The 26,645-nt window shown below is 55.5% G+C and overlaps 1 protein-coding gene across 1 annotated transcript; it reads left to right on the top strand.

Moving 5' to 3' along the window:
* The first annotated feature begins 1,925 nt into the window (after positions 1-1,925).
* Positions 1,926-25,317, top strand: SPDEF (SAM pointed domain containing ETS transcription factor). Its single transcript, XM_010949055.3, has 7 exons — positions 1,926-2,025; positions 8,573-8,711; positions 18,454-18,918; positions 20,910-21,107; positions 22,524-22,571; positions 22,683-22,829; positions 24,638-25,317. Exons 3-7 carry the CDS (start codon positions 18,483-18,485, stop codon positions 24,814-24,816), a joined length of 1,008 nt encoding a protein of 335 aa, XP_010947357.2. The 5' UTR covers positions 1,926-2,025; positions 8,573-8,711; positions 18,454-18,482; the 3' UTR covers positions 24,817-25,317.
* The last annotated feature ends 1,328 nt before the right edge of the window (positions 25,318-26,645 follow it).

Below are 26,645 nucleotides of genomic sequence, written 5' to 3'. Positions count from 1 at the left end.
TTGATCCTGGGTTGGCAGTGGGTTCACTGTGTTCATTATATGAAATGATTAAAACTTGAGAGGGCCATGCATAGACCCATGGTGTGGGTCATAAATCCCGGATTATGGTTAATCCAATTAACAAGGGTCCTTTAAAAAAAAAAAAAAAGTCTTCTAAAGTGTTGGCATGTGCTTAGTGTTCCCAAAACTCTGGCCAAAATCTAGATGAGAGAGACAGGTCCCCAAAGGGCAGAGAACCTTCCGCTGTCAACAGGGCCTGGCTGTGTGCCAGGCACTTGCACTTTCTCTCATTTGCTCCTTGCAACATCCCTTTGAAGAAGGAATCCTTGCTCCTCTTTTACTGAGAAGAGAAACTGAGGCTGAGAAGGAAGTGATTTAATCTAAGGTCACACAGCAGAGCTGGGATTTGAACTTAGTTTCTAGACTCAGTGCTCTTTCCTAGCAGCTCAGATGCCTCGGGCTTCCCCATCTCAGTAGAAACAGTGCCCTGAGGACCTCTGGACACCATCTCTCACAACCCCAGAGCCCGAAGGGGCTGGCCCACCCAGCAGCCCTCTAGCTTGAGCCCCCTCAGCAGCCGTTTTCTCATCTGTCTTCTTAGAGCCTGTCTGGCACGAGTCAGGCCCCTGGATCTTCCCACCTGGCCCTGTGACTCCACACGCACCATGCCCATGGCTGCAGCGGCTGCCCCCTCCTCCCCTCCAGGCCACTCACCCTTCACCACAGGAGCACAGGTGTGTGTTGGGAGTGAGGGGGTTGAGGGGTAGAAAGGGGCTTCTGGAGGAACATGCCCTCAAGGTCAGGCCACTAGTGGACCTGGACGTCCCTGGGCAGATGGGGAACATGGGGAGGTGGTAAGGGGGCCAGAGGACTGTAACGCTGGGCAGGGTGCCCTGAGGACAGAACTCCCAGCCCACAGTGTCATCCAACCAGGCCTGAGCCCCGATCTTCAGCCTCAAACAGGACGCAGCAGGCCTCTTGTCTACAAAAGGCAGAGTAAAATGGCTGTAAGCACTGCACTCCCAGGCTCGGCCCACCCCCTAGACTGTCCAATAATGGCCAGATGGTCCTGCCAGGGCCCTGGCAGTGCCCCAGGCTAGGGGCAGCAGGAATGTGGGGAAGGATCCTGGCGAGGCTCTAACTCCTGCTCTGCTTGGCTGCCATTGTGCTGTGTGACATTGGGCACTTCATTGCCCTCTCTGAGCCTCAGTGAAAAGGGATCCTGTAGGACTAGTTGGTCTCTATCCTCCTCCTGGTCTGCCCTTCTGTGTCTGTGATTCTAACCCCATAGAGGGAGAGAGTTAGAATCCTTCAGGTCTGGATTCAAATACCACCTCAGGCAGGCTTTCCCTGACAACTTACTGCCCTGACACACACACTTTAAGTCGCCCAACACTTCCTCTCCTACATCCCTGCTTCATTCCTGCTCTACTGCAGCAGTCATCACTTTGTGGCACCCTCTCATCCTATTTATTTGTGTTTATTTACTGTCTCTCCCAGCTCCGTGGGGGAGTGAGCTTGGTCTGCCCCTTCACCACTGTGCCCCAGTGCCTGGTGGGCAGTGGGTGCTCAGTAAACACCTGCTGAGGCTGTGGCTGGGGGGCTGGCGGGTAATAGGCCTGGGCTGCCTTTGGGAAAGCAGTTCAGACGTGAGGAGGGGAGGGGGCTGTGCCCACCTAGCTGGCACTGAGTAGGACATGCGGGCTGACAGAAGCCTGCGTGAGGGATGAGGGAGTGGGCACTGCAGGCTGGGTGCTGGGTACGGTGTGGAGGGCAGGGTGACAGCGCCTGAGCAGGGCCTTGCCTCGGCCTGGGAGGTACCCACTGGGCAGTGACAGGGCAGCCTGAGTCTGTGTGTGTGTGAGGGGGGCCCCTTGGGTGTCTGAGGGCCAGGTCCTCCTTCCCAGCACGTGTTCCCCGCTCATTGTCTCCTCGGGGCGGGACCAGTCGGGCGGAAGGCAGCCTCCAGCGGCTGGACACGAAGGCTTACCTGCCCTCCCTCAGAAAGCTCGCACCCCTGATAAGGTGGGTAAATTTCAAAGGGGCTCGAAGGGAAGGGGGTGGGCAGGGCTGCTGATAGCAGGGCCGGAGTGCTGCCAGCTGCCTCCCCCTACTTCCCACCTCCCCGTGGCCCAGCCCCCCAGCCGGCCTGCAAGCAAAACAGGTTCGATTGTGCTCTTATCTGGGCCTGCGGTTTTGTAAGGCCTGCTGGCCCTGCACTAATGGGGGAAAGGCAGCGGCCAGCGCTGGGGTGTGGGCAGTGACGCGGCCCCTCCACCTCCACCCCCCACGACGGGCCGGGCCAGGGGTGCACCTGGTGCACCGGGCGGGAGGGGCGACTGACGCACCGAGCAGGGGGCCTTGCCATGGCTAAGGGCCAGACGCGGCTTTAGATCCTGGCTCCACGACTCCCCAGGGAAGCTACTCCCCTCCCTGTGCCTCAGTTTCCTCACTTAGGTTAAAATGGGGACACTAATGATAGGGGTGCTACCTCCAAGGGCTGTCAGGACAGTGAAATAAGTTAAGCTCTGTAGAGCAACTGGCTCACAGTGAGCACCGGACAAGCGAGGGGCTTGGCAGGAAGACCCGGGAAATGAGAGGCCAATGCTTCCAGGCCTTGCTGTCTGGCTCCATTCTGCCACCCTCACCCCCTCCACTCCCTGCTCTCATCTCCGGCCACACCTTCCTCCCGATGTTTCTCAAGCATGCCAGGCACGAGGCCACCTCAGGGCCTTTGCTCCAGCTTTGCTTCTATCTGGAATGTTCACAGATAACTCAGGGCACGCGCCTTTACCTCCTTCATGTTTTTGCTCAAATCCCACCTTCTCAAGGGGATCTACCCTGACCACCATAGTTAATGCTGCTCCCCACACCCCACCCAGAGCTCCCGACATCCTATTTTTCACAGCACTCATCACCTTCTAGTGTACTATATAATTTACTCATTTATTACTTTTCCTGTCTTTTTCCTCTAGAATGTAAATCAACCAAAGTTCACTGCTGTGTCCCAGGGAACCATGCCTGGCCCACAGTGCGCCATCAGCATGTATCTGTGAAGTGAATGGATTCACATGGCAGAGATCAGGCCAGGTGGAGATTTTATCTTGGGACACCACCCTACTCCACCATTACAGGGGCCTGGAGAGGTAGAGAGGATGTTGTGTGTGTGTGCGTGTGTGTGCGTGTGTGTGTGTCCGCGCGCGCGCGTGCATGTCCTGTCTGACCCCCAGTTAGATCTGCAACTTTTTCCCAGCTTGGAGTCCATCTCTGGCAGGAGCTGGACCTGGCTTAGTTCACAGGGAAACTCTGGGGACCCTGAGAACTGTATAGGGGCCCTGGTGTCAAGTGGGGCCTCCTCAGATGGCATCCCAGGTGTGAATCAGCAATGTGGGGGGATGAGTGAGGCTATAGGCGAGGGTGTGTGTATGGGGGAGGGGGTATAGCTAGGCCTTGGACACAGGAAAGACTGGCCCATCTGCTCAGCCACCCATGGGTAAGGTGTCTGGGAAGGAGGAGGAGATGGCATTGGTGAAGAAGCCCAGAGCCTGTAGAACCAGACCCCAAGTTGGGAAGGCCTTTGTTATCTCCTACCTGTCGGTTTTTACTAGGATGGAGAGGGTTGTGCATACAGTAGGTGTTCATGATGGCTAGCCTTGGGAGATGCTAGAGGTCGTCTGTGCCCTCTGAGGCCACCAGGCCATGAACTGCTCCAGGACAGACTCTGCCCAGCCACTCTGTCCCTAGTATCCGTACATGGCCTGGCACAGAGTAGGCGCTCAGTAAATGCCTGCTGGACTGTGCAGAGCACTGTATCGTGGCCCAGGGGGGGCCTCCATGCTCCAGTTGATGGAAATGCCTAAGTCTGTGGGCCTGAGGACAAAGGACTATTCCTGGGCTGTTCCTGGTCTCCTGTCCACCATCTAGTATCCTGGAAAGAGGACTCCAACAAACTCGGCCTGAATCCTGCCTCTCCCACTTTCTTTCTTTTTTTTTTTTTCTGCCTCTCCCACTTTCTAGCCTTGACTTTGGAGCCCTTGTTCCTCATCTGTGCATGAGAAGTTCAACGAACCCGTCAGGTACTGGACCTGCTAGGGTGAGGTGGGATAGCACAGGCACCCCCTCCTTTAGCCCGACTGGGGTCTGGACTCAGAACCCTGAACTGTTGTGTGTCCTTAAGTCTGTTCCCTAGCCTCTCTGGTCTCAGGGGCTTCCTCTAGATCGCAAGGGCTGGGTGGTCTCTGGGTCCCACAGACCAGGCTTCCTGCCCACCTTGCCCCTACGGTCCCATCTGGGTGACCAGCCCCAGACTCTTCAGCAAGGGAGCCCTTCCCCAAGCTGTTCCCACCTTCTCAGAGCTGGAGCCTGGGCAGGGCAGGGCTTAGTGTCAACCAGGCAGGGGGAGGGCAAGAATCAGCTGGTGGCCCTGTCTCTCGGCAGCTGACATGGGTCCCAGCTTTGTCCTTGCCATAACCCCCAGGCTACGGCTCCTAGGAGGGTGGGACCCAAGAGGGACAAGGGGGTGTTGGGAGATGGGGACAGAAAGAAAGCTAGGAAGGCAGCAATCTGACTGCCCGACTGACCAATAAATGAACACTGCCCTTTTCAAAGTGCATCCATTTCTTTTGTCAATTGGCATTCACCCATTCACAAGCCCCCCCCCCCCCCGCAGGATAAGCAGGGCGAGTATTATTTCCATTTCACGGAGGAGGTGAGGGAGGCCTACAGGGGCTAGTAAATGGCAGCACCCAGCCAAGCCCTGGGCCCTTCCTCCCACCCAGCGGTCTTCGCTCTCTGGTGGGCTAGTGACGGGGAGGGATGCTCCAGAGCCAGCGGCTCCTGAAATCATAATCTGTGTTGAGTCTGTCGCTGTTGGCTGCTCGAGGGTCCCTGCCCTGAAGGAGTTGGAATCTTGGGAAGATAAACACTGGGAAACAATTAGAGCACAAAGAATTGGCACATGTGAAATCTGCAAGGGCTGGAGGAGACATGAGAAAGCTTTCTGGAGGAGAAGGCTCTTGAGATGGGGCTCGAAGGATGGGGATTCTTTCAGTCAGAGTAGAAGAAACTCAACTCATCTCCATCTGAACAGCAGAAAAAGGACATAAATGGTTCATCCAGATATTCACACAGTGATGGCTTCGCTAGGCTCCTTCTCTGGCCTGTCGCAGCACACACTGCTTGCGCTGGCAGTTCCTAGCCTCAAGGCTCAGAAGCCCCAGTGGCCAGAGAGAATATGTCATCTCAGTAGGTTGGAGAAAAATTCCACGATGGAGTCACATTGAGCCAACGTGGATGGTGTGCTGGACCGCAGGTCTGGAGCGGGTGAATATGGAGAAGGCATCACTCAAAACAGATGGGTAGGGTCTGGATGGGGGGGAACAGAAGGGTGCACATCTTACCCCATGGGAAATGGCCAGAGGGGGATTGAAGAGGAGACTTGCCTCGGGGAGCTGTGGGCAGGATCCAGGAAGTCTAGTGAACCCAGTGACCATGCCGGGGACCTGGGACTTGACCCTGAGGGGACAAGGCAGGTAGTAATAGGGTCCTATCAGGCACAAAATGATCGAGGAAACTTCAGGTTTGAATTTGAATCTACATCCCAGCTATGACCTTGGGCAAGATATTTTATACATTTGGGCCTCAGTTTCTACACCTGAAAAATGAGGACAGTAGTATCTACCTGGAAGGGTTGCTGTGGGAGGTAAAATGATGTGGCATGTGGTTGGTGATCAGGGACAGGGCATCAAGGTTTACAGAGCACTTTCACAACATTATCTCACCCCTCACAACATCTCTGAGAGTTCCGTGGGGATGGGGAGAGAGGAGTCCAACAGATTTCAGCCAAAGTCACAAAGCTGGAAGTTGACAAAGCTAGGATATATATTTGGGTCAAATACTGAGCTATTGTCACACCAGGCTGGATGTATCAAGGTGCTGAGGGGGTGTGTGTCACCCGGAGTCCCCTAATTGGCCCTTCCTTCCCCTGGAGCCCACCAGAGTTGCCCATGAGCCCACCAAACCTGCCTTGAACCCACCATTGACATCCACCCCAAGCAGCCTCTTAGCACCTTAGCCCATGTGAGCCCCAGATGAGCAGATGGGGAGTCCTCTCCTTGCTCCCTTTTGGACCTTTCCAGCTTCCAGAGGCACTCTTTGTTTCCTTACTCCGGGCCTAGGTGGGTAGAATCACTGTCCACGTTCAGTACAGCTTAGTCTGGTCCATCCATTCAGGCCCACCCATTCCTAGGGACACCTAAGCGCTCCTTTGGGCCCAGAGCAAAACTGTACCAGCATTTCAGGGGCAGCCTTCCCAAGGTCAGAGTTTTCTGTGATATGACCAGGCCCTTTCCCAGTGCCACCCAGCAGTAGAATATTGTCTCTGGCTGCAAGAATATTCTATCTTCATCTATCTATCCATCTTCTGGTCTGTCTCAGATAGAGTCAGGCTTGGCTTTGAATAATAAAGATCCCACTTAACAAAAGCAGAAGTTATATTTCCCTCATAAAAGTCCTGAGACAGACAGTCCAAAGCGAGTACAGAAGTTTTATGCAGAACTCAGAGACTTAAACTCCTTCCAGCTCAGTGTTCCAACCATCTTCTTGTCCTCATGGTCAAAATGGCAGCCAAAATTCCAGGCATCACAGCTGCATCCCAGGCAGTAAGACAGAGGAAGAATAAAGAAGGAGGCGAATGGTACATGTCAGTTTACTTTTTTTTTTCTTGCTAATTTACTTTTAAGAAAGATTCCTAGAAAATGACAACTAGCTGCAGGGGAATCGTGTATAGTCTAAATTCCAGGTAGCCAAGTTCCCAGCTAAAAACCTAAGGGTTTGTTTACTGAGGAAAGGGAGAGAATGGACATTGGGGTAACTATCTCTGACACCCCATCCATTCAATAAGCATTTATTACATACTCTTTCTACTTACCCATGTTATAATACCTTATATGAGTAATTACGTGAGTAATACCTTAGCATCTCAAGATGCTTAGCATCTCAAAATACGTAATACCTTAGTATCTCAAGAGCAATGAACAGCACCTGGCATTTAGTAGGTGCTCAGTGGCATTATTATTACTGCATCAGAGTGCTGATATAAGTGCAAGCTTCTATGAGAGTGGAGAGGAGGTCCTGCCTGGGAATGTAGGAGGTCTTCCTTTTTATTGATCCTAGAGAACTGGGATGGTCAACTGCAGCCATTTTAGGACCTTGTATTACCTTCCAGACCTCTGCCTCATCCTGTCTCGACCTTCTCTGGGGAACGACTATGATAACTCATCCTTACCAAGGTGCCGGTAACAATAATAGCTAAGCACAAGGCTCTCCAGGGTGAAAAATGCAACCAACTGAATTTTGACATCAGTTAAGGTGAGGGGGCTAGTTCTGAAGACCTTGGAATCTTCCTGAAGCCCTAGAATACTTATGCGTAGGCAGTCGCACTATTACTTCTGAAATTAGAAAATAACAATAAATATTATCTAGGATGGTCCCATCTGATAGAATGGGGGTTGCAGATGCTCGGTGCCTTTCCAAGGTGACTCAGAGAAAGGAAGAGCCAGTCCCTATCCTCCGGGGATATCCCTCAACCCAGCTGGCAGGATGAGGAAGAAGCTGAGATCTTGGCTGCATGACTTTCCTTGGACTCATGGAGGTAGAGGATCCTGGGCGGTGGGTGCCTGGGAATAGTTACCTCCTTGCCTCCACACTTCAGGGACTGTGGGAGAGCAAGCTGCTGCTGGCCAGTGGCCACTCTGGGCCTGGAAAAGCGAGCTACCAGTCCCTCCTGAGCACTTCTGTATGACAGGCCTCTGCCAGGCTCTGGGGGGCACAGAGAGCATAGGGTGGGGTGGTCTTATGACTCTCAGGTCCCTTTCCCCAGGGTTCTCTGAAAGCTTCTTCCATCCCTGATCTGGAAAGCCTGACAGCACCTCCTCCAGGAAGCCCTCGCTGACCTCCCTTGTCAAGTACCCACACTCAGTGCTCTCCTACAGCCCTCCATTGGGCTTTTTCCAGTACTGCTTGCTTGTCTGTCCCCTGCTCTTGGCTGATCCCTTTTAGGGCCTGAGCCTGGAATCTTCTCACTATTACCCCGTGCCTTGCACATAAGATGAGCTCAGTAGCTATGTATCAACTAACGAATGAGTGAGTGAGTTCACTGGCTGCCAGGGTGTGGATCCCCCAGCGAGGAGGGGGAAGCCTGCAAGGGTTAACCAGGAGCCCGCCTGTGGTCTGAGGTAAGCAGGGAGCGTATTTGTTCAGGTAAATAAGGAAGGATTACTTATAATGGGAAATCAGGCCCTGGCCAACTCTTCATCTCACGCTGCCTGACTTCCTCCCAGCACATTCCTGCACTCCGCCCGTGTCCACACTGCCCCGCAGACCTAGTCCCCTGAGCCCACTGCAGCCTCCCTCCCAAGCCCCTCTGTCTGGGTCTTGCCACAGTGCCAGCAGGTGGCCCTAGGCTGGGGACTGGGGCTCCCTACAGGACACACAGCCCTAAGACCTCAGAGGGCCACCCCTAGAGGGTGGCTAGAGCTCTAGTGGCCCACCCACGTGCCATCTCTTCCCCCAGCCCTGCCGGCCCCTGGTAGCACTGGCCCCCCCAGATGCCCGGCTGAAACACAGCAGTGGCCCAAGCTGCCCACACCTCCTCCTGGCCTCCGAGTTTGGCACAGCAGCGAACGACTCCTTGGGCACCAGGCAGCTAACGGGTAAGTCTGGCAGGAGGCAGTGCCCTGCCATGGGGGCTTTCCCCTGCCAGCTGTGGGGAGGTGGGCAATGGAGGGTGCTATCAAGGCCAGAACTGTTCTCCCGGGCATCAGTGACCCTGATCTGGGTCCTTCATCCTCAGACGCCCCAATCCCTCTGCGTACTGCCCAGTCTGCCTCCCTGGGCTGACCCTGAGCCTGGGTGAGGCCTCTGGCGTGGAGAGGCCTGGGGTGCCCCATGTCTGTGATGACCCTATCTGGGCTCCACACTGAGCCCAGCCTGTCCAGCCTGAGGGGAGGCAGCTCTGCAGGTGCAGAGCCTCAGCGCCTGAGACCAGGCCAGTTCTGCTTGGCTAACGAAACACAAGCAGCCTTTCTGCTGCTGTAAGCCACAGCTGCTCTGCCAAGGGAAGGGTCTCTCTGGGGCCTGGTCACAAGTTGGCATGGGCTTGCTAGAGCCTAGAGGCTCAGGGCCAGGGCAAGGGTCCAGGTCAGAGCAGGGGTTCAGTCCCAAAGCCCAGGGGTTGGGAGGAGCAGTGGTGGGCACAGGAACCGGGGTGGGAAGCTGCAGAGTAAACCACCTGGGTGCTTGGGTACCCACGGAAGTGTGGGCGCATCTGGGCACATGAGGAAAGCAATGCGGGGATCGGTGGGTGGGTTTGAAGGTACTTATTTCTAGGATTTGCCAGATGCCTGTGGGGAGAGAGGGAAGTAGGTTGTGGGAATAACAGGGTGGAAAGCTGAGGGGTCTGGATGGCTGGGGGCTCCCCTGAAGGAGGACGAGGTATGTGTGCACATGAGTGTGTATGTGCACGTTGAGGAGCTAGCCCCAGATCCCCCTCCTCCCCAGGCCAACTGGGCCCAGCCAGAAGCCCCTACCTAGACCACAAGCCTTGAGTGCCCTGTCCCCTGTATGACAGGCATGGCCTTCCTGCTTCTCCATGGCCAGGCTGGGACTTGGCCTCATTTCCTGCCCCTACATCCCCAGTAAACAGAGTCACAGCAACCCCCAATAAAGTGACATCTCCCCGGCACCAGCTGCTCGGCTGAGTAACAAAGCAAACAGGCATCCGGGCTGCCCCAGGCCCAAGAGGGCAGGCAAGAATGGGCAGGAGACTCTCCACCAGACAGGTGGGCCCAGGCCACGACTCAACCTAGCTGGCCAGTGCCACTTGCCGCCTGCCCACCTTGGGGAAGGGCTAGAGCCAGGAACTCCCAACTTGGAGCCTCTTCACCCCAAACTCACAGAACTTTGAGGAAAGGGACGTCCTCAGAGCTCCCAGGGAAGTTGGGGCATGGAGAAGGTGGTCTCCCGCAAGGTAGGGGACCACCCTCCCATTTGAGAGCCTGACAGTGAATGGACAAACATTTCCTCTTAGCCAGGCACTGTGGGGAGACCCAGAGCTGGACTCAATCCCTGCTGAATTTGGTTATTGTGTGTTACCAATTATAAAACCTTTTGGCAGATGCAACGTCACTTGTTTTTCACAAGGACCCTCTGAATTAGATAGAATTTCTCTGTCAACTGAGCCTGAGGGAATAGGGTGGCACTCAGCAGGTGATCAGTCAATGCTCAGAAAGTGTGATGTTGGCAGAAAGTAGAACCAGGAGAACCCACTTACTACCACTGAAGTTGCTGCAGATATATAAAGTTAATAACCCTGAACCAGTTAGAACACAGCTTTGTGCTTAACAACTTGGTGCAGCTTGAGTGTAACTTGGAGACAAGGCCTTTTGGATGGAGGGCAAGAAAGTGCAGGTTAGGGCCCCCCAGTGTGTGACCTTGGACAGGTCACTTTTTCTCCCTGCATTTGCAGCTCCTTGTCTGTGAAATGAGGCTAGACAAGATAGCCTCCTCTATTAAGGGTGGCTTCATGGAAGAGGCAGATTGACATGGGGTTTTGAAGGCTGTATAGCAGTTGGTGGAGGCAGCGGCCAGCTGGTTTTGCCAGCTTTACAAGTCTTGTGTGCTTTCGCAGCCTTGTCTTGTAGTCTGAGGTAAGGGGAAGTAGGGGGTCTGGCTCTGGCTCCTCCTAGAGGCCAGGGAGGGGTGAATGAGGCCAGCAGCTGCCCTGGACTAGGTTAGAGAGCAGGATGACCTCGGGGCAAGGTCCAGGACTCTCTTACCACCATTTTCAACTCTCCCCCAGATTCCACCCTTTGGCCCTGCCCCTCCCTCCACTATCACCACCTTCCTTTGTTTCCCTCACTCTTCACCCTATTACCTTTCGCTCCCCTCTTCTCCAGCCTCATCCCCTCACCTGCTCCTAGGTGCCACCTTCACGCATGCTCAGCCCATCATAATTCACAAGGAATTTCTACCCACCCTCCCCCTCAGTCTCCACAACCCCTTTAAGACATGCTCTTGACAGCCCGTTCAGCAGATGAGACAACTGAGTCTCTTGCCCCAGTGGCAGAGCTAGAGAGCAGGGAGTTGGGGCTCAAAATGATCTGGGACCCTCCCTGTGCCCCAACCCCCACCTCATTGCATGCTCCACCCTGCGCCCCCAGCCAAGTGAGTGGCCTGTCAGGTGGAACAACTCTTCCCAAAGCAAACTTTGCACAAGCCGAGTTGCCCTGGGCTCTTCCTGACATTTAATGCCAGGCTCCTTTCCCTGCCTCTTTTGCATGTTCCCAGCCCAGGAGGTGCCCCCTGCCAGATTCTCCTCTCCCACCTCTCAGGGGCCTCTGAGCGAGGGGAGGGTGAGCCTCCTCCTCCCTCTGGACCACTCCTTCTGGGCCAGGGATCTGAGTGTGACTCTGCTGGGGGCCAGATGGACCACAGCCCACTTGGAGCTGTAGAAAGGGGCGATGAGGTCTCTCTGGGCACCACCAGAATCAAGGGGCTCTACCTTCTCCCTCTAGCTTTGGGATTGAAGGGGGTCTGGGGGTGACTGCCTGGGTTAGGGTCCCAACACCTGGGACTGGTGACGGGCGGGGCCCAGGTCACTACTCTTGGGGCAGCAAGTTGGCCTGCAGGCTTCTGGGATCCAGCTCTTCTTGCCTGACTTCAATGCCCCACCCCGCAGGGCTCCCCAACAGAAGGGCGATATGTCTCTGCTGACGTTTCATGGCTGGGGTAGGCCCCATAACGTCCTCTTAACCCATCTCCATCCTTCAAACCTTTTTTTGAAGGAATTTCTGTTCTTAGCCTCTCAGGACAGTTCATTCTGGACTTTTAAGATTTTCTGTAACATTGGAGTGCCTCTGTCCTAAATCTTCCTTTCCAAGTGCCAAGATGAGTTCCCTGGCCCTAGGATTGGGGCTTAAGGCACATTTTCTCCCTCAGCCCTGTCAAGATTTTACAGATTCACCAACAGGCATTTACAAAGCGCCTCTGCCTCTCCAACGCTGTGCTGGGCCTGGAGAGGGCCACAGAGACATGTGAGAATGGAGATGAGGGTGACCTGTTACACACACCTCTTGTGATGTGTACACACATCACTGTCCTGCCTTGTTGTTCCAAACCCCAGAGATACATTGTATTTATGAGTCCCCATTTTACAGACAAGGAGACTGAGGCCAAGAGGATCAACCAAGGTGCCACAGGCAGAAGCTGGGTGAAATCCATGTGTTCTCACCCTGTCAGGGACCTGGCTGCCCAGGTCGGGCAGGGCTGTGGGGAACAAGATGCTCTCGGAACCTCTCAGCCCCTGTCCCGGAGTGAGTGCTGGAGGGTGTACAGAAGAGTGTGGGGCTCAGTGGGTAGCCTGAACAAGGCAAAAGGGATGGTCAGCAGGGGTGACCATTGGGGTTGGAAAGTGCCAAGCCACCATCACCATCTGGAAAGGATGGGGCTCATCCTTGAGCTCTAATCCCTGTCCGGTCACCATGGATACATGCCCCGAGGCAGCCACCTCCCTGTGCCTGTCAAGTGGAAATAATACTGGGTGCCCCAGGAGACAGTGGGAGAGCCCCAACAAGCTGTTTATTTAGTTGGCCTTTACCTCATCCCTGGAAGGGTTGGAAGTGATGTGAGTGGAGGAGGGGCGTGTGTGTGTGGATGCCCGTGGTACTCATGCTGTGAGAAAGAGTAGGAGACGGTGTTGGTACAAATGTGCCTTCGGGCTCCTGGCTGTCCATGGGAACCATGGGAAAAGCAGACCAGATCGTGTTTCCATGATGTTTCCTGACTCTTTTATTTCTTACCCTCCATCCTCCTGCTACCTGGCCCTGCCCCCCAACTCCCTGCTCCCAAGGCTTCCCACACATCACAGCTCCCCACCTGTGGGCTGGTTCCCTAGGTTGAACTTTTGCTTTTGCAAAAGTTACGTCAGTGGCCTGGATGAGTATGGGATCTGAGGAGGTGGGGCAAAGCCTGGGTGTCTAGAAGAAACTTACCTATCCTGCTCCTCTCACACTGAGCCCAGGACAAGGCAGGCCTCCCTCAGATACTCCTAGGCACCCCCGTCCCTTTTCTCTGCCCTTGGAGACTCCTGGGATAGCAGGTGCTTAGGGATGGCTACAATAGGGTGCTTGAGAGAGAGCTGGAGTGGCCCTGGGTGGCCAGCCTGGGACCTTCTTCCTGAACAAGATGGTGGTCTATCCAGTGGGGAGAGGCTAGCTTTCTGGACAGTGAATGGTGGGCAGTAAGGAGGAGGCCAGGCACTTTTCGCGGGTCCAGCTATCTTGAAGAGCAGGGCAAAGGACAACGGAGCTGGGTTTTCATGGGAGGGCAGGAGCTATCCAAGGAGAAGGGAAGGGGCTGGAGGAGGAGTGGCAGAATGGGAAGGGAATGTCTAAGGGAGCAGGGAGTCTGGGGCCAGAGGCAGAGAGTGTTCAGACAGCTGCTCAGGCAAGTCCTGGGCACTGGCCTGGGCAGGCCCAGTTTCTCTCCAAGGTGCTGACCAGCTGACTCAGAATTGGGGGGACAGGCCCATGTGGCCCCTGCCCACTCTGCGTGGCTCCTGGCCAGATCTTGGTCACACCCCCAAAGCTCCCTGATTCTGACCCATTAATGCAGGTCCAGACACTTAGATGGAGGGAAGGAAGGACTGACAGCTGGGGCAGTGGGCTGCAGAGGTGAAACTGGAGGAGGTCTGCCCCCAGTTGGTGGAGGAGGCCGACTCTGGCTGAATGGCAGGCTCTGCCACACGCTCGCCCCATCCACTCCTCCTCAGTGCTCTTCTCACAAGGTTGTCTCAGGATTGAGGTGGGGGCTCAGGCACATTTATCCCACCCACAACCTCCTGGGGGTGAGATCTGGGAGCCTGGACTAAGCAGGATGTGGGAGACAGGCTCCAACGCCATGACAGACCAGGGCCTTAGTAAAGACCTCCTGGTAGCTCCATTTCCCCAGGGTGGGGGCTTCAGGAGATACCTGGGCATTTTTGCACATGGGGGTGAGAGTGAGAACCTGGGAGGCAGGGGAGTTGCAGGAATACATTCCGGGCCCCAAGGGGCAGGAAATAGCTGCTGCAAATCTCTAACTTTGGGTCCCTCTGCCCTCCTTGTTCTGCCTTCCTGGGGGAAAGGGAGGTGCTGAGAGAAGGGGCCCGAGGTGGCTAATCCCTCTGGCTGCCACCCTGTGAATCTGGCCCCATCTCTGGGCCTTGGCCTCCACCAGCTGTTACCAAATTTCTTTGTCTGGAGTCAGAGCCAGTGCCTCTGGAGCAAGAGGGAGCCAGGACACGCTGAGCCTTAATCCAGACACGTGGCTTAATTCAGAAAAGATCAGTTCGAGGTTTGGAAGCTGGAGGCATCGCTCAGGAGACGGGCAACCCCTTGGGACCTGGAACTGGCAAATACCGGGCTTGTCGCAGGACCCTAGGCCTATGGTGCGGTGACCTGAGGGTCAGCAGCCCTCTAGTCTTGTCGTGGCTCTGCCGTGTGACTATGGGCATGTCCCTGCCACTTCCTGAGCCTCATTTTCCCAGTGCCCATGTGTTCCCATGGGTAGACAATCACCCATGATAATCATTGCCTGGCACAGATGGGGAGAGCTGGAAAGTCAGGGGAGGGAGCTGTTGGGGAGGGTTTCCTGGGGGAGGAGGGCTTTAGGCTGAACTTTGTTGAAAAGGAAGGGTCATCGTCAGCAGGGGGACAACAAAACAAGAGAAAATAGCCATGCCCTGCCCACAGCACAACGGCCGGGGAGAAACACTGTTCTCATTAGAGCCTGCATATGTGGTCACCATGTCGATCTCTGGTTCTCATCCTAACCAGTGAAAAATACCTGTTTCCCCCTCTGTGCTTCATTGTCCTCATTTATAAAACAATCTGATGGTATATGGTCACTTCCAGCTCTGATTATCTGGGCTGAGTAGGAGGTGGCTCAGAGGCACCAGCCATTGGGATCAGGTGTGGCAGAAAATGGGGAGCCATGGGAGGTTCTTGAGCACCAGGGTGGGAAGGAAGGAAGGAAATGGAGGGAAATGATCTTTGGAGGGAAATGATCTTGACAGTGCAGTGGAATGAGCAGCCAGGAGGCAGAAATGGACTTTGGAAGGCCAAGCTGCCCAATCAGGAGGTGGACAGGACCCTGGGAAGAAGGGGTCAGCCAGAGCAGGAGCCTCAGAGGGGATGTGGTGCAATGAGGAGAGTTCGCACTTGGCCAACTGGGGACCTCAGGCAAGCTGCATAATCTCTCTGAGCCGCACTGGCCACATCTATAAAATGTGGCTCTTGAGTCCCAGTCACACAGGCTGTGGGTAGTGGAGGGATTACCTATATGAACACTCCAGGCAGAGGAGGTACATTCTCTCCCCTCCAGAGTCCGGCCCTAGGGCCTGGAGGAGGAGCCAGAGTTGCAGGCCAGGCATGCCAGCCCCTGGCTCCCTGACCAGTAAACCAAGGTCTCCCTAGACTGGGCTGCTCAGTCTGAGCCTTCTGCACCACCTCCCCACCTGCAGGCAATTGGCTCTTTCCTCCTGCTGCGCCGTTAATCATTAACTTCTTTTTCACCAGGGAGGTGTTGGAGCTGGGACCAAGCCTTGGTTGAGAGCAGGTTCCTTGGCATTTAGGAGCAAGGTGACAGGGAACTGGAATGTAGGATGTGGAGGAGGGAGTCTCTGCTGGTGAAGGAGCCCCTGGCCAGGAACCGAAAGACCAGGATTTGAGTCCCTTAGCTCTCTGCATCATAACTTTCCTCTACAACGCAGGAATGAGCCTAAGGCCTGAGCTGCCTCTCTCCCGGGGAGGGGGACGGTGGCCAGGGCTTCAAAGCTCACTCGACAAATGTGTCAGGGATGTGTCATCACATCCCAGCCTGGCAAATGTTGCCACCTGCCCTGCCCATTCATCCTCACTGACCCCTCATGCCACGGTGCCCAGAAACATAGCAGCTGCCTCGCATCCTACCTATGGCTGAAGCCAAGCAAACAGGAGGGCCACAAGGGAAGCAAGTTCTCCTGCCTCTTGGAAAGGGTTCTGTCTCCCTGGCACACAGCCCAAAGTGTTGGCAGAGATTGTCCTAACGTGGCAGGCTGGGGAGTTCTGGGGACATGGATGGGGCGGGAGGCAGGCAGTGGATGATGAGGGAGGGGTGGTGTGGAGAGAGGGGCTCTCCAGGGGTGGGGCCACCTGGGGGGTAGGGCGTGGGCCCAGGCTGGGATGGGGAACCAGGGGCAGAGCAGGCTGTTGGCTCTGCCTGGGTAAATAATGTGGGCCCACAGCACACACATGTGTTTGCACAGAAGGACTTGAAATGATTCCAGGACTGCCCTCTGTCCCCCGCAACCCTGCACCCCCTCCATCCCTGCCCACCCCACCCTGACCTTTCCTTCCTTGTCACTTAAAGGAGCCCTTGAAAGGGAGACATGAAATGAAAGAGGACACCATTTTCTTTTGCTGGCGTTCTCTCCACCTAAGGAAACTGCAGGGCTGCCATGTAAAGCGGGGAAGGTTGGGCACTGCACCAGAGAGGGGACACAAGGGAGCTGGGGTTCCACTTGGGCTCCCTTTGCCAAACTACGCTATCCAGAAAGAAGAGGGTGTCATTTTCTGAGTTGTATGAAGTTGCACTAACTGCAGCCCTAGAGAAGTCGGAATCTTCCAGTTTCTTTTTCTGACCCACCTGCAGGGCAAAGGACGCTGCGGGTCAGTCTTACAAGGTGACTGGAGAAGGGCCAGGGAGCCCACACCCCACTATCCGACAGAGCACAGTAAATTCCACCACTAGAGAGTCCACCAGCCCTTCCATTAAAGCCTTCCCCTCTTCCTGGCCAGATGCCTTCAAAGCAGCGATTCTCAAACTTGAACACCCAACAGAATCACCTCGAGGGCCTGTTGAAACACGAGGCTGCGCCTTCCTCCCCACCCACCGCACGTGCCCCTGCCCTGAGCTTCTGATTCAGTAGCTCTGATGAGGTGGGCCTGAGAAATTTGAGTTCCTCACAAGTTCCTAGGTGGTGCTAATGCTACTGGTCTGGGCATCACATTTTGAGAAAACTGTTTAAAATATTAAAACCCCCAGGGAAGGATGCACATTAACTTGCCCTCAACAGTTTTATCCAATCCTTGCCTTTTTTCTGCGTGGTCCCCTGTATTATAGGAGCACATGTTTGTTGGTAATCTTCCACCCCTGTCCTAATTTATTCTTGAGTCTTGAGCCCACCAACCACGGAGCTATCCCAGAACCCCTGGTGTTTGCTGCATGTACATGTCTCAAGTCTCCTGCTCCATCCAAACCTCGTACTCCAGTCTGGAGCTCAGAGAAAAGGGCCGGTGGGGGTGGCGGGGAGGAAGCAGAGCCTGGGACCAATGGGGAAGGAGGCCTCTAAGTCTTCGTGTTGAGGCCAAATGGTGCCTCTTGTGGGGACTTAGGGCATCAAGGAGGAGTGGGGTCTGACGTGCTGAGGGCCTTGTTCGGCCCCCAGAGCCTGGCTGGGCCTTTTCGCGACCCCTGTGGCCGTGGGGAAGGCAGGCCCATAGGTCTGCACATGGGCACCTCAGGTGGGAGCTGTGAGTTCCTCTAAGGCGTGAGGGGAGAGGAGAGGGCCCTGGGAGTGGGGAGGGGCCCAAGGCAGCACCTTTCAGGGGAGGATGAGGCCAGGAGAGTACCAGGAACCCAGCCCTGAGTGGAGGCGGGACCAAGCACACCTGTGCCTTGTTGCTCAGTGACCACCTCAGCAGCGTTAGGCTGGGAATGTATTCACACTCCCTAAATGGCCCTGTGGGTGGGGAAGTGGGTGAGGAGGTTCTACCCTGTCACACCCCTCAGTGGCTCCTTTCTTTCTTCACCTTGCTGGTGAAGATGATGGTGACCTTCTCCCTTCCCTACCTCTTTCAAGGGCAGAAGTAAAGGAAAACAAGCTTTGCTACAACAGGAAAGATTCAGATTAGCTCTCAGAAGGAACTTCCTCCATGGGACAGTGGACTGGGATCTTGGAGTGGGCTGGCCCAGCAACAGAGGCCTGGACATTAAAGACTCCTTGTCCAGGCCTCAGTTTGCTCATCTGCCAAATAGGACTCATCATGCCTTCCCTTGTGAGGATGGAATGAAGTCAAGAATTCAGAAGGTTGTTTTAAGCACCCTACCTGTGTAAAGATTTGCTGCTCCCAGCTGACCTGGCTGGGAGGGGTTTGTTTAGAGTCCTACCCTGACTCCCACCTCATTGCCTTTCCCAGCCAAGAAGGCCTGTCTGCCCAGCCCTGTCCTTGCTGCCCAGTGACCTGGAAGCCCCAAGTCTCTCCCAGGCCCAGCCACTGCCCACTGGGCTCCTCATCTCTGTAACCAGCTTAGCGGCCCCCATGGGGATGGGGAAGCAGCCAGAACCTGACTTTCCTTCCTTTTTGATTTCTGTAGACGCAGCCGCCAGCCCAAGCAGCAGCGGCATGGGCAGCACCAGCCCGGGCCTGAGCAGTGTCTCCCCCAGCCGCCTCCTGCTGCCCCCTGACACTGTGTTGCAGGCAGGCCTGGAGAAGGGGGCGGTGGGGGCGGCAGGGCCTGAGAGACGGGACTGGAGCCCCAGCCCACCTGCCACGCCTGAGCAGGGCCTGTCCGCCTTCTACCTCTCCTACTTCGACATGCTGTACCCCGAGGACAGCAGCTGGGCGGCCAAGGGCCCTGGAGCCAGCACTCGGGAGGAGCCAACTGATGAGCCTGAGCAGTGCCCAGTCATCGACAGCCAAGCCCCGGGGAGCAGCCTGGACTTGACGCCAGGCGGGCTGACCCTGGAGGAGCACTCACTGGAGCAGGTGCAGTCCATGGTGGTGGGTGAGGTGCTCAAGGACATCGAGACAGCCTGCAAGCTGCTCAACATCACGGCAGGTGAGCCCTTCCTCACACTCACCTCTGTAAGGGGGGCCTGGGTCAGCTGAGGTCACTGGGAGGAACAGGGGCACCGCCTGGTGCACTCAGGTCACCCCTGGCCTAACCACAGGCAGCCCCAGGGATGCCGGTGCTTTGACACATACAGTCAGCCCGTAACACACAGCAGCTGGGAGCCTGGACTGGAAGGTTTCCCACCCTCTCTGTGCTCCAGATGCACCAGCCCAGTGTCCCCAGTTGGTAGGTACTGAATGGAGTAAGTTCAAGCTCTACACCACCTGGCCCACCATCTCCTCTCAGACTTGTCTCCGTTCTCCCCTCATTCACTCTGCTTCCACCACACCTGCATTATTGCTCTTCCCACAACGCTCACACCTCAGGACCTTTGCACCTGTTAACTCACAACACTCTTCTTCCAAATAGCTGCTTGGCTCACCCCTCACCTCCTTTAGGTCTTGACTCAAATGGCACATCTTGATGAGGCCTTTCCTGACCCTCCATTGAACCTGCTGTCCATACCTCCACCCCTTATTCCTCCAGCCTGTTTTATTTCTCCCTTGGCACCCACCGTCTGATATGCTGCATGTTTTACTTATTGATCTTATTTACTATCTGTCTCCCGCAAAGGAATGTGCAAGCCCCAAGGGCAGGGATTTTCATTTGCTTTGTTCACTGCTACATCCCCAGCTCCTAGGGTGGCACCTTGTACACAAGAGATGCCTGAACAATAACTTAATACGCCAGGCCCTGTTCTGGCATTGGGGAATTGAGTATGAACACAACAAAAAAGCCCCTTTGTTTATGAAGCTGACATTATGGTGACGAAACAGATCATAAATAAATAGCCTAGAGTGTTGTTGGTCCAGTGGGGGTGAGGGCTGTGGTGGTCACATCAGGAGCACAGGTTTCCAGGGCCTGGGAAGTGTGGTTAGGGAGCTGGACGAGGGGCTCCTGGCCTCCCATCCCCTGTCCCTCCATCATCTCTCTAGCTTTGGGCAGGCCTGACCCATCTCCTTGGCATTTGAGCATCCCACACAGGAAGGGTCTTTGGGCGTCCTTCGGGCCCAGCACCTCCTCCGCAAAGTCCCAGCTGGTGTCCCCTCTTGAGGTAGCTCCCACCCATGCCCCAGTCCTCCAGTTGCTCAGTGCCCAAGTCAGTCCCCGCCCTGAGAGGTTTTCCCACGGTGCCTCTGCTCCCACATCGAGCTGGGCAGGGCCCTGCCCACTGAACAATGGGGACAGAAACAAATTGCTTTGACCCTGAGGAGGAAAATGGGTTTATTAAGTGGGGGCAGCCCAGCCTGGAGGTCACCCAGCCTGGGCACCAGCTTAGACCACAGTGTTCACTTGGAGGCCCCATTGTGTCTGTGCCCATGGGCTCACCCCAGAGCAGCTCCCCAAGGAGACATCTAGGACCTCACCAGTGACCACCCTGGGCCCTGCCATTCATCCATTCAGTGCACATGCACTGAGCAGTACCAGGCCCCAGCCCTTCGTTAGGTGCTGGACAAAGGAATGGAACTCTATGTGTCCAGTTTCCTCATCTGTAAAATAAAGTGTCGGGTGGGGTTGAGCTTTGTAGGACTAATTCCCGGTTGGGTTTTTGTATAGTTCCTTGAGGGGTTCAAGGAAGGCAAGACACATCTGGGAGAGAAGCTTAGGTGTTTTTGGCTCAATGTCACTGTCCCCTCCAGGGCTGGGGCTCCTCAAAAGGCTCTTTGGAGGGGCTAGAGGGGTCTGGGACACCTGAAGTCCAGGTAAGAGGAGGGTAGGGGTGAAATGAGCAATGCTTTCTGGCTTCTTCCTCTCTCCCTGCCTCTCTTCTTGGATATCCTCTCCACAGGGCCCCTGAAGGCCCTATCTGGCCTGGCCTGGCCCCACCAAAGGAGTGCATGGTCCCAGGCCACCAGTTAGAGTGGGTCAGAGTAGAGTGAGCCATGTTCGGGGTGGTGCCAAGCAGCTCTGGAGCTGAAGGAGTGTCTCTTGCCCAGACCCTGTGGACTGGAGCCCTGGCAACGTGCAGAAGTGGCTCCTGTGGACGGAGCACCAGTACCGGCTGCCCCCTGTGGGCAAGGCCTTCCAGGAGCTGGGTGGCAAGGAGCTGTGTGCCATGTCGGAAGAGCAGTTTCGTCAGCGCTCACCCCTGGGTGGGGACGTGCTGCACGCCCATCTGGACATCTGGAAATCAGGTGGGACATGGCGTGGGGGGAGCAGCCCCTCCAGGGCTCCAGGCTAGAGACATAGTGGGGAATGGTGAGGCCAGGGTTCCTTCCCCGGAGTCCACTGAAGAAGCAGCCCCTTGTCTCAGTCTGGGCTCTGTTCTGAATCCCAGCCCCCAATACAACTGCCCTCTGGATCCTGGAGGAACTCACAAGCCCCAACCCACTTCCCACCCTAGTCAAGGCCACAGAGCGTAGGACAGCACATATGGGAAGTTAAAAGGTAGAAGTTTGACTGTGAGGACATGGGACATCAGAGCTGACAGAGACCATGGATGCTCTGAAGTCCTGTTTCTTTGTTCTTTTAAAATTTTTGTGTTTGTTTTGTGTGGTCTTTCATTAAAGAAGTAATGACGTAATAAATGTGCAGGATTTAAAAAAAATTGTGAAAAATAGTACAGCATGAGGAGCGATCCTCCCTCGCACTGACCCCCAGCCCTCCAATCCCCCTCCCTAGAGGCAACCACTGTTGCCAGTTTCTTGGGTACCTTGCCAAGGAAAGTCTATGCATATACAAGCAAGTGTAAGTGTGACCTCTACCTTTTTCTAACAGGAAGAGTACAGAGTATCACCGTTCTGTACTTAACAGTGTATCTTGGATCTTGTTCCCCACTAGTGTCTACATAGCTGCCCTATTTTTGATGGCTGCATGCCAACCCCTTCATATTTACATCTTCTCAGTCTCATTGGGTGCCCAGTGTGCCCTGCACAGAGCCACGGGCTTTGAAGGACTCAGTCCTTGCTTGATGAGTCAAGGGCCCTGCCCCTCGGGGTCAGGATGAATACGAGGACAGGTCCCACTCTCATGGCCCAGTCAGACCAATATCCTACCCCAATCCAGGCCCCTTGCCAGGGGCTGGCAAGGACAGTGGACAGTGCCAGGCTGAGAGCTGAGTGGTGATGTGGGCAGAGCCTGTTTGCCTCCATGCCCCCCTACTACTTGGTCTGGGGAGGGGGCCAGGTGGAGCACAGGAGGGAATGGAAGGAAGTGTTTGGAGGGCTTGGCGGCTGGAGGGCAGGGAGCATTTTTATTATGCTGGGCACTGAGCAAGGCAGGGTGCCGACTTCATCATTCTGCATCCTTGCAAGACCTGTGAGAGGCTGTCCCAGTCCCATTTCACAGGTGGCAAAAGGAAGGCAGGGCAAGGTTCGACTTCTGCCCTCCTCTCTGAACAAGAGGCTGCACGCAGGGCCTCTAAGGCCCCTCTTAGCTCTGAAATCCTAAATTTTCTTGCAGGAAGCAGTTCTGTAAACAGCTTGTCTCCCCAGATTGTCAGGAGGGAGGGAGCCACAGGGGGGCATCTATGGCCCCATAGTCCCACCTAAATGCCCTCCTCATCCCTTGGGGTCTCATTGAGTCCCCAGCTTCCTCTCCTTGTCCCACAGCGGCCTGGATGAAAGAGAGGACCTCCCCGGGGGCGATTCACTACTGTGGTGAGCCGGGCAGGGTGGGGAGGTGGCCGGGGCTCTGGGTCTGGGGGTGAGGAGGGGTGGCCGCTGAAGAGAGGGGCTCCCCACTCACCGCCACTCTTCCTGGCTACCCAGCCTCGACCAGTGAGGAGAGCTGGACTGACAGCGAGGTTGACTCGTCCTGCTCTGGGCAGCCCATCCACCTGTGGCAGTTTCTTAAGGAACTGCTGCTGAAGCCCCACAGCTACGGCCGCTTCATCCGTTGGCTGAACAAGGAGAAGGGTGAGCGGTGGGTGGGGAAGGAGGCGGCTGGAGGCTGTGGTCCCACCAGGCATTGGGCACAGGAGGGGCTGGGGGCGGGGCAGGGGGGTGGACCTGCCCTACCTTTGCCCTGAATGCTCACATGCATTCATTGGACCTGCCCAGATCTGCGTGCCATCTGTGTCCACATCTGTCCCCTGTCTGGGCTTTGCCTGTTGAGGGTCCCCAGCGCCACATAGTGCCTGGGACATAGCAGGGGCTTAAAACTGTGCTAAGAATGGGACACAGTCTTTACCCTCAAAACATCATAGCTTCACTGTGGAGACATGGTGTCCAGTGAGACATACAGTGCGAGCCACATGGGCGATATTAGAGTTTTGAGCAGCCACAATTAAAAATCTTTTTAAACAGATGAATTTAATTTTAATAATACTTTTATTTAATCCATTTTATAAATTAGTATAATCTCGTATAATCAATATAAAATTATTAATGAGCTATTTTACTAAGCCTTCAAAGTCTGGCATTTATTTTGTGCTTATAGCACCTCTCAGTTGGGACTGGCCACATTTCAAGGGCTTAAGAGCCACATGTGGTTAGTGGCTACCACATTGGACAGCTCAGGACTGGATGGTGGGTGGGTGTGTGTTTTGGAAAAGACTCAGAGCTAAGAAACCTGGGTTCTAGGCCCCATCCTGCCATTAGTAGCTGTGCATGCCTGGACCCAGTCTTTTTATCTGCAAAATGGACTAGATTTATTCATCTGACAGATCTTCATTGAGCACCTCCTCTGGTTCTGCACTTGCTCTGCTGACATTTACAGAGAATTACAGTGTTCCCAGGGGGTAGGGAGAACTCAGCGGTGCCCCATCTGTGGGGGCAGCTGTGTGCAGGTCCACAGTGGACTGACTCTGGGGCTGAGTGTAGAGCACTAGAAGGGGTCAGGGTGGGTGGAGGAGATGTTCCTGTGCAAGATGTGGTGATCCTGTGTGTGTGGTTGAGACTTAGAGTGAACTGGTCCTCCAGGGAGATGGCCCCATAATAGAGGGAAGGGAGATCAGGGAAGGTGAGGTGGTCTGGGAAGTCTGCCTGGAGGGGGCTGTGCTGACCTGGGCTTTGCCAGGAGGTTTAGAATAAGAACTGGGGCTATTAAAGAAGACATAATAGCTCTAAGCACTTTCTGTAACCACTCAACAATGTGACGGTCAGTACAATGCTCTCTTACTGACAAGACAAAGGGGCCTCAGACAACTTCTGAAGGTAGAAAAATGGCAGAGCCAGGATTCCCACCCGGGTCAGCCTGGCTCCAAATCCACTCTGTCCTCCATCTCCTACTAATTAATCCTGCCAGAAAGGGCTGTGTGGGCTGAAGTATCTGAATGGCAAAGAGGTCTCTCAGGCTCAGGAACTGCAAAGGTGAAGGTGGTGGGGTGGGCGGGGTTGACCTTGCCAAAGGAGCCGTGTCCAAAGTCTGGAGCCCTGCAGGGCTTCTGCGTAGGGTGTGAAGAGCCCACTGAGGAGCTGAGGCAGGGAAGAGCCGGGCCCTTAGGGCACCAAGTAACCCACCAACGTACACAGGCTCACCCTGGACCCTCGTGATGCCATGGATGTATTTTCCATTTTCTGGGCCCTGCGGCACTCTTTGGGCACATTTATTTTACCTTCCCCACAACCATGGGAGAAGGTACCGTGGTCCCACCACCTGGCCCCAGCCTCAGGCCAACTCAGGCTCCGTGGCTCTTCGAGAGACTGACCTGGTCTTGGTCTTTCTCCCTCCTGCTGCCCCACCTTGGGCCACTGGCTCTCTCTGGGCCCTCCTGCTCCCCCAGGCATCTTCAAAATTGAGGACTCCGCCCAGGTGGCCCGGCTCTGGGGTATCCGCAAGAACCGTCCTGCCATGAACTACGACAAGCTGAGCCGCTCCATCCGCCAGTATTACAAGAAGGGCATCATCCGGAAGCCGGACATCTCCCAGCGCCTGGTCTATCAGTTTGTGCACCCCATCTGAGGGCTGCGGTCCAGGCCCGAGGCCTGAAACTCACCCTCACCAGACCTCCCTCCTGCCTGCCCTGCCTCGGGCCAGACCCTGAGCCAGGGGAGAGGGCAGTCTGCTGGCATCCAGAGTTCAAGGTCAGGCAGGGGATGGTCCACAGCTCCCAGGGGGTATAAGTGAGTTCTCTGGGGCCTGAGGGACTCCCAGGGTGGGGTGCTTCCTCCTCAGGCCTGACTGCTCCTGTACCCAGTCCACCAGAGGATGGGGGGAGCCAGGGCTGCCCTCAGTGTTCACAGCTCCCCAGGGAAGGCTCTCCTTCCACCTCAGCCTCTGACCCCAGAATTTCCAGAGCAGAGTTGACAGAATGGCAGTGACTTGGCCAAGGCCTCTAGCAGTCCAGTGCTCTCTGCCACCCATTCTGCACCCGTCTGGCATGGAGCTGGGGGATGTCTGCACCCTTGAGCTGGGAAGCCAGAGGTACCCTGGGAATGGATAATAAAGATACTAGAGAACTGACATGGCCCCAGTGTCCTGAAGTGAGTGGCACGCCCGGAGGCCATCAGTGCTCGAAGTGGCTGTGGTCACAGGGGCCTGGGGTGGTCAAAGGAGGCTGCTTGGGGGAGATGACATTGAACCGAGCCTAAAAGGAAAGGGATAATTGATTGGTAGATGCTGTGGGAGAGAGACGGTGAGTCCTCAAGGCCAACAAGGGGCTGGGATGACCGTCCCCTGACCCTGGTGTGGGCTGAAAGGAGGGGCGTGGGCTGGAGCTGAAGAGGGTCTATGGCAGGACTGGAGAGAAGGTGGCATCCTTCCCACCCGGCTCTGCTGAGAATCAGGACTTTCCCCTGGGGTGGGCCAGGGTCTGATCCTCCTGAGAGGGGGCCCACAGCTCTGATCTCTGCTTGGCCAGCTGAGGGGGCCCTGGGATGGGGCTGCAGGGCCTTGGAAGGGAGGGGGGTGCTTCAGTGCCCCTCCTGGGACAGTGGCTCTGCAATGAGCAGTGTGGGAGAGGGGCTGGCTTGTGGGCAATTTCTCTCTCTTGAGGGAAACCACAGACTTCATCAGTGCCCCTAGGGCTGTGAGCCCCATGAGTGGGAAGTGAGGGGCGAGAGCTCACGATGGGAAAAGGGTGTGGGTCAAAGTGTTTGTGCGCTGGGGAAGACGGAACCTACTGGCCCCTCCCCTGGGCAAAGCAACTCACTCAGTTTCCTTGTGCTCCCTCACATGTGTTCATCCAGCTCACGTGTCTTGCTGGCCGACTAGGTGCTGGGCGCTTCCACCACCTCCACTGCTTCCACTGGGTGCTTCCACTGCTTTTTTGTCATTAACTTTCCCAACAAAACTGTGAGATAAAAGCTCTCCTCCTCCAAATTTGGCAACTGAGGCTCAGAGCAGTTAAATCACTTGCTCATAGCCACACAGCCAATCAGTGGCAGAAATAGGAACTGAACCCACAAGGACAGGGCTCTCTCTGCCCCTCCAGGCCTGCTTCTTCAGCGTCCTTAGCCTCTGTAATCCTTAGCTTCTGATGACACGCTTCCTGGAGACAGGACGGGGAGCCAGCAATGCCACCCAGACCACTAAGGGTTAAATGCTGCCCCGTACTGCACCTTCTGCCCTCAGCAATTTTATTGTCTCCAGAAGAAAGTTTACTCCTGGCAGTGAGCAAACAGCACCTTGGCATCTGTCAGCTGGGATTGTACGGGTAGGAGGAGGGGGCCTGCCCTAGGCTGGTGCCTTGCTGGGCCCCTGCTGTCTGCCCACCCCCAGGGAGGGGGCAGACTGGGACCCTGGCCAGAACCCAGCTCAGCTCTGCTGAACTGGTTTTGTCTCCAACCTGC

This window comes from Camelus bactrianus, chromosome 20 (assembly GCF_048773025.1).
Source record: "Camelus bactrianus isolate YW-2024 breed Bactrian camel chromosome 20, ASM4877302v1, whole genome shotgun sequence".
NCBI classification, from domain to species: domain Eukaryota; kingdom Metazoa; phylum Chordata; class Mammalia; order Artiodactyla; family Camelidae; genus Camelus; species Camelus bactrianus.
This window is presented reverse-complemented; position numbering and strand designations above follow the sequence as displayed.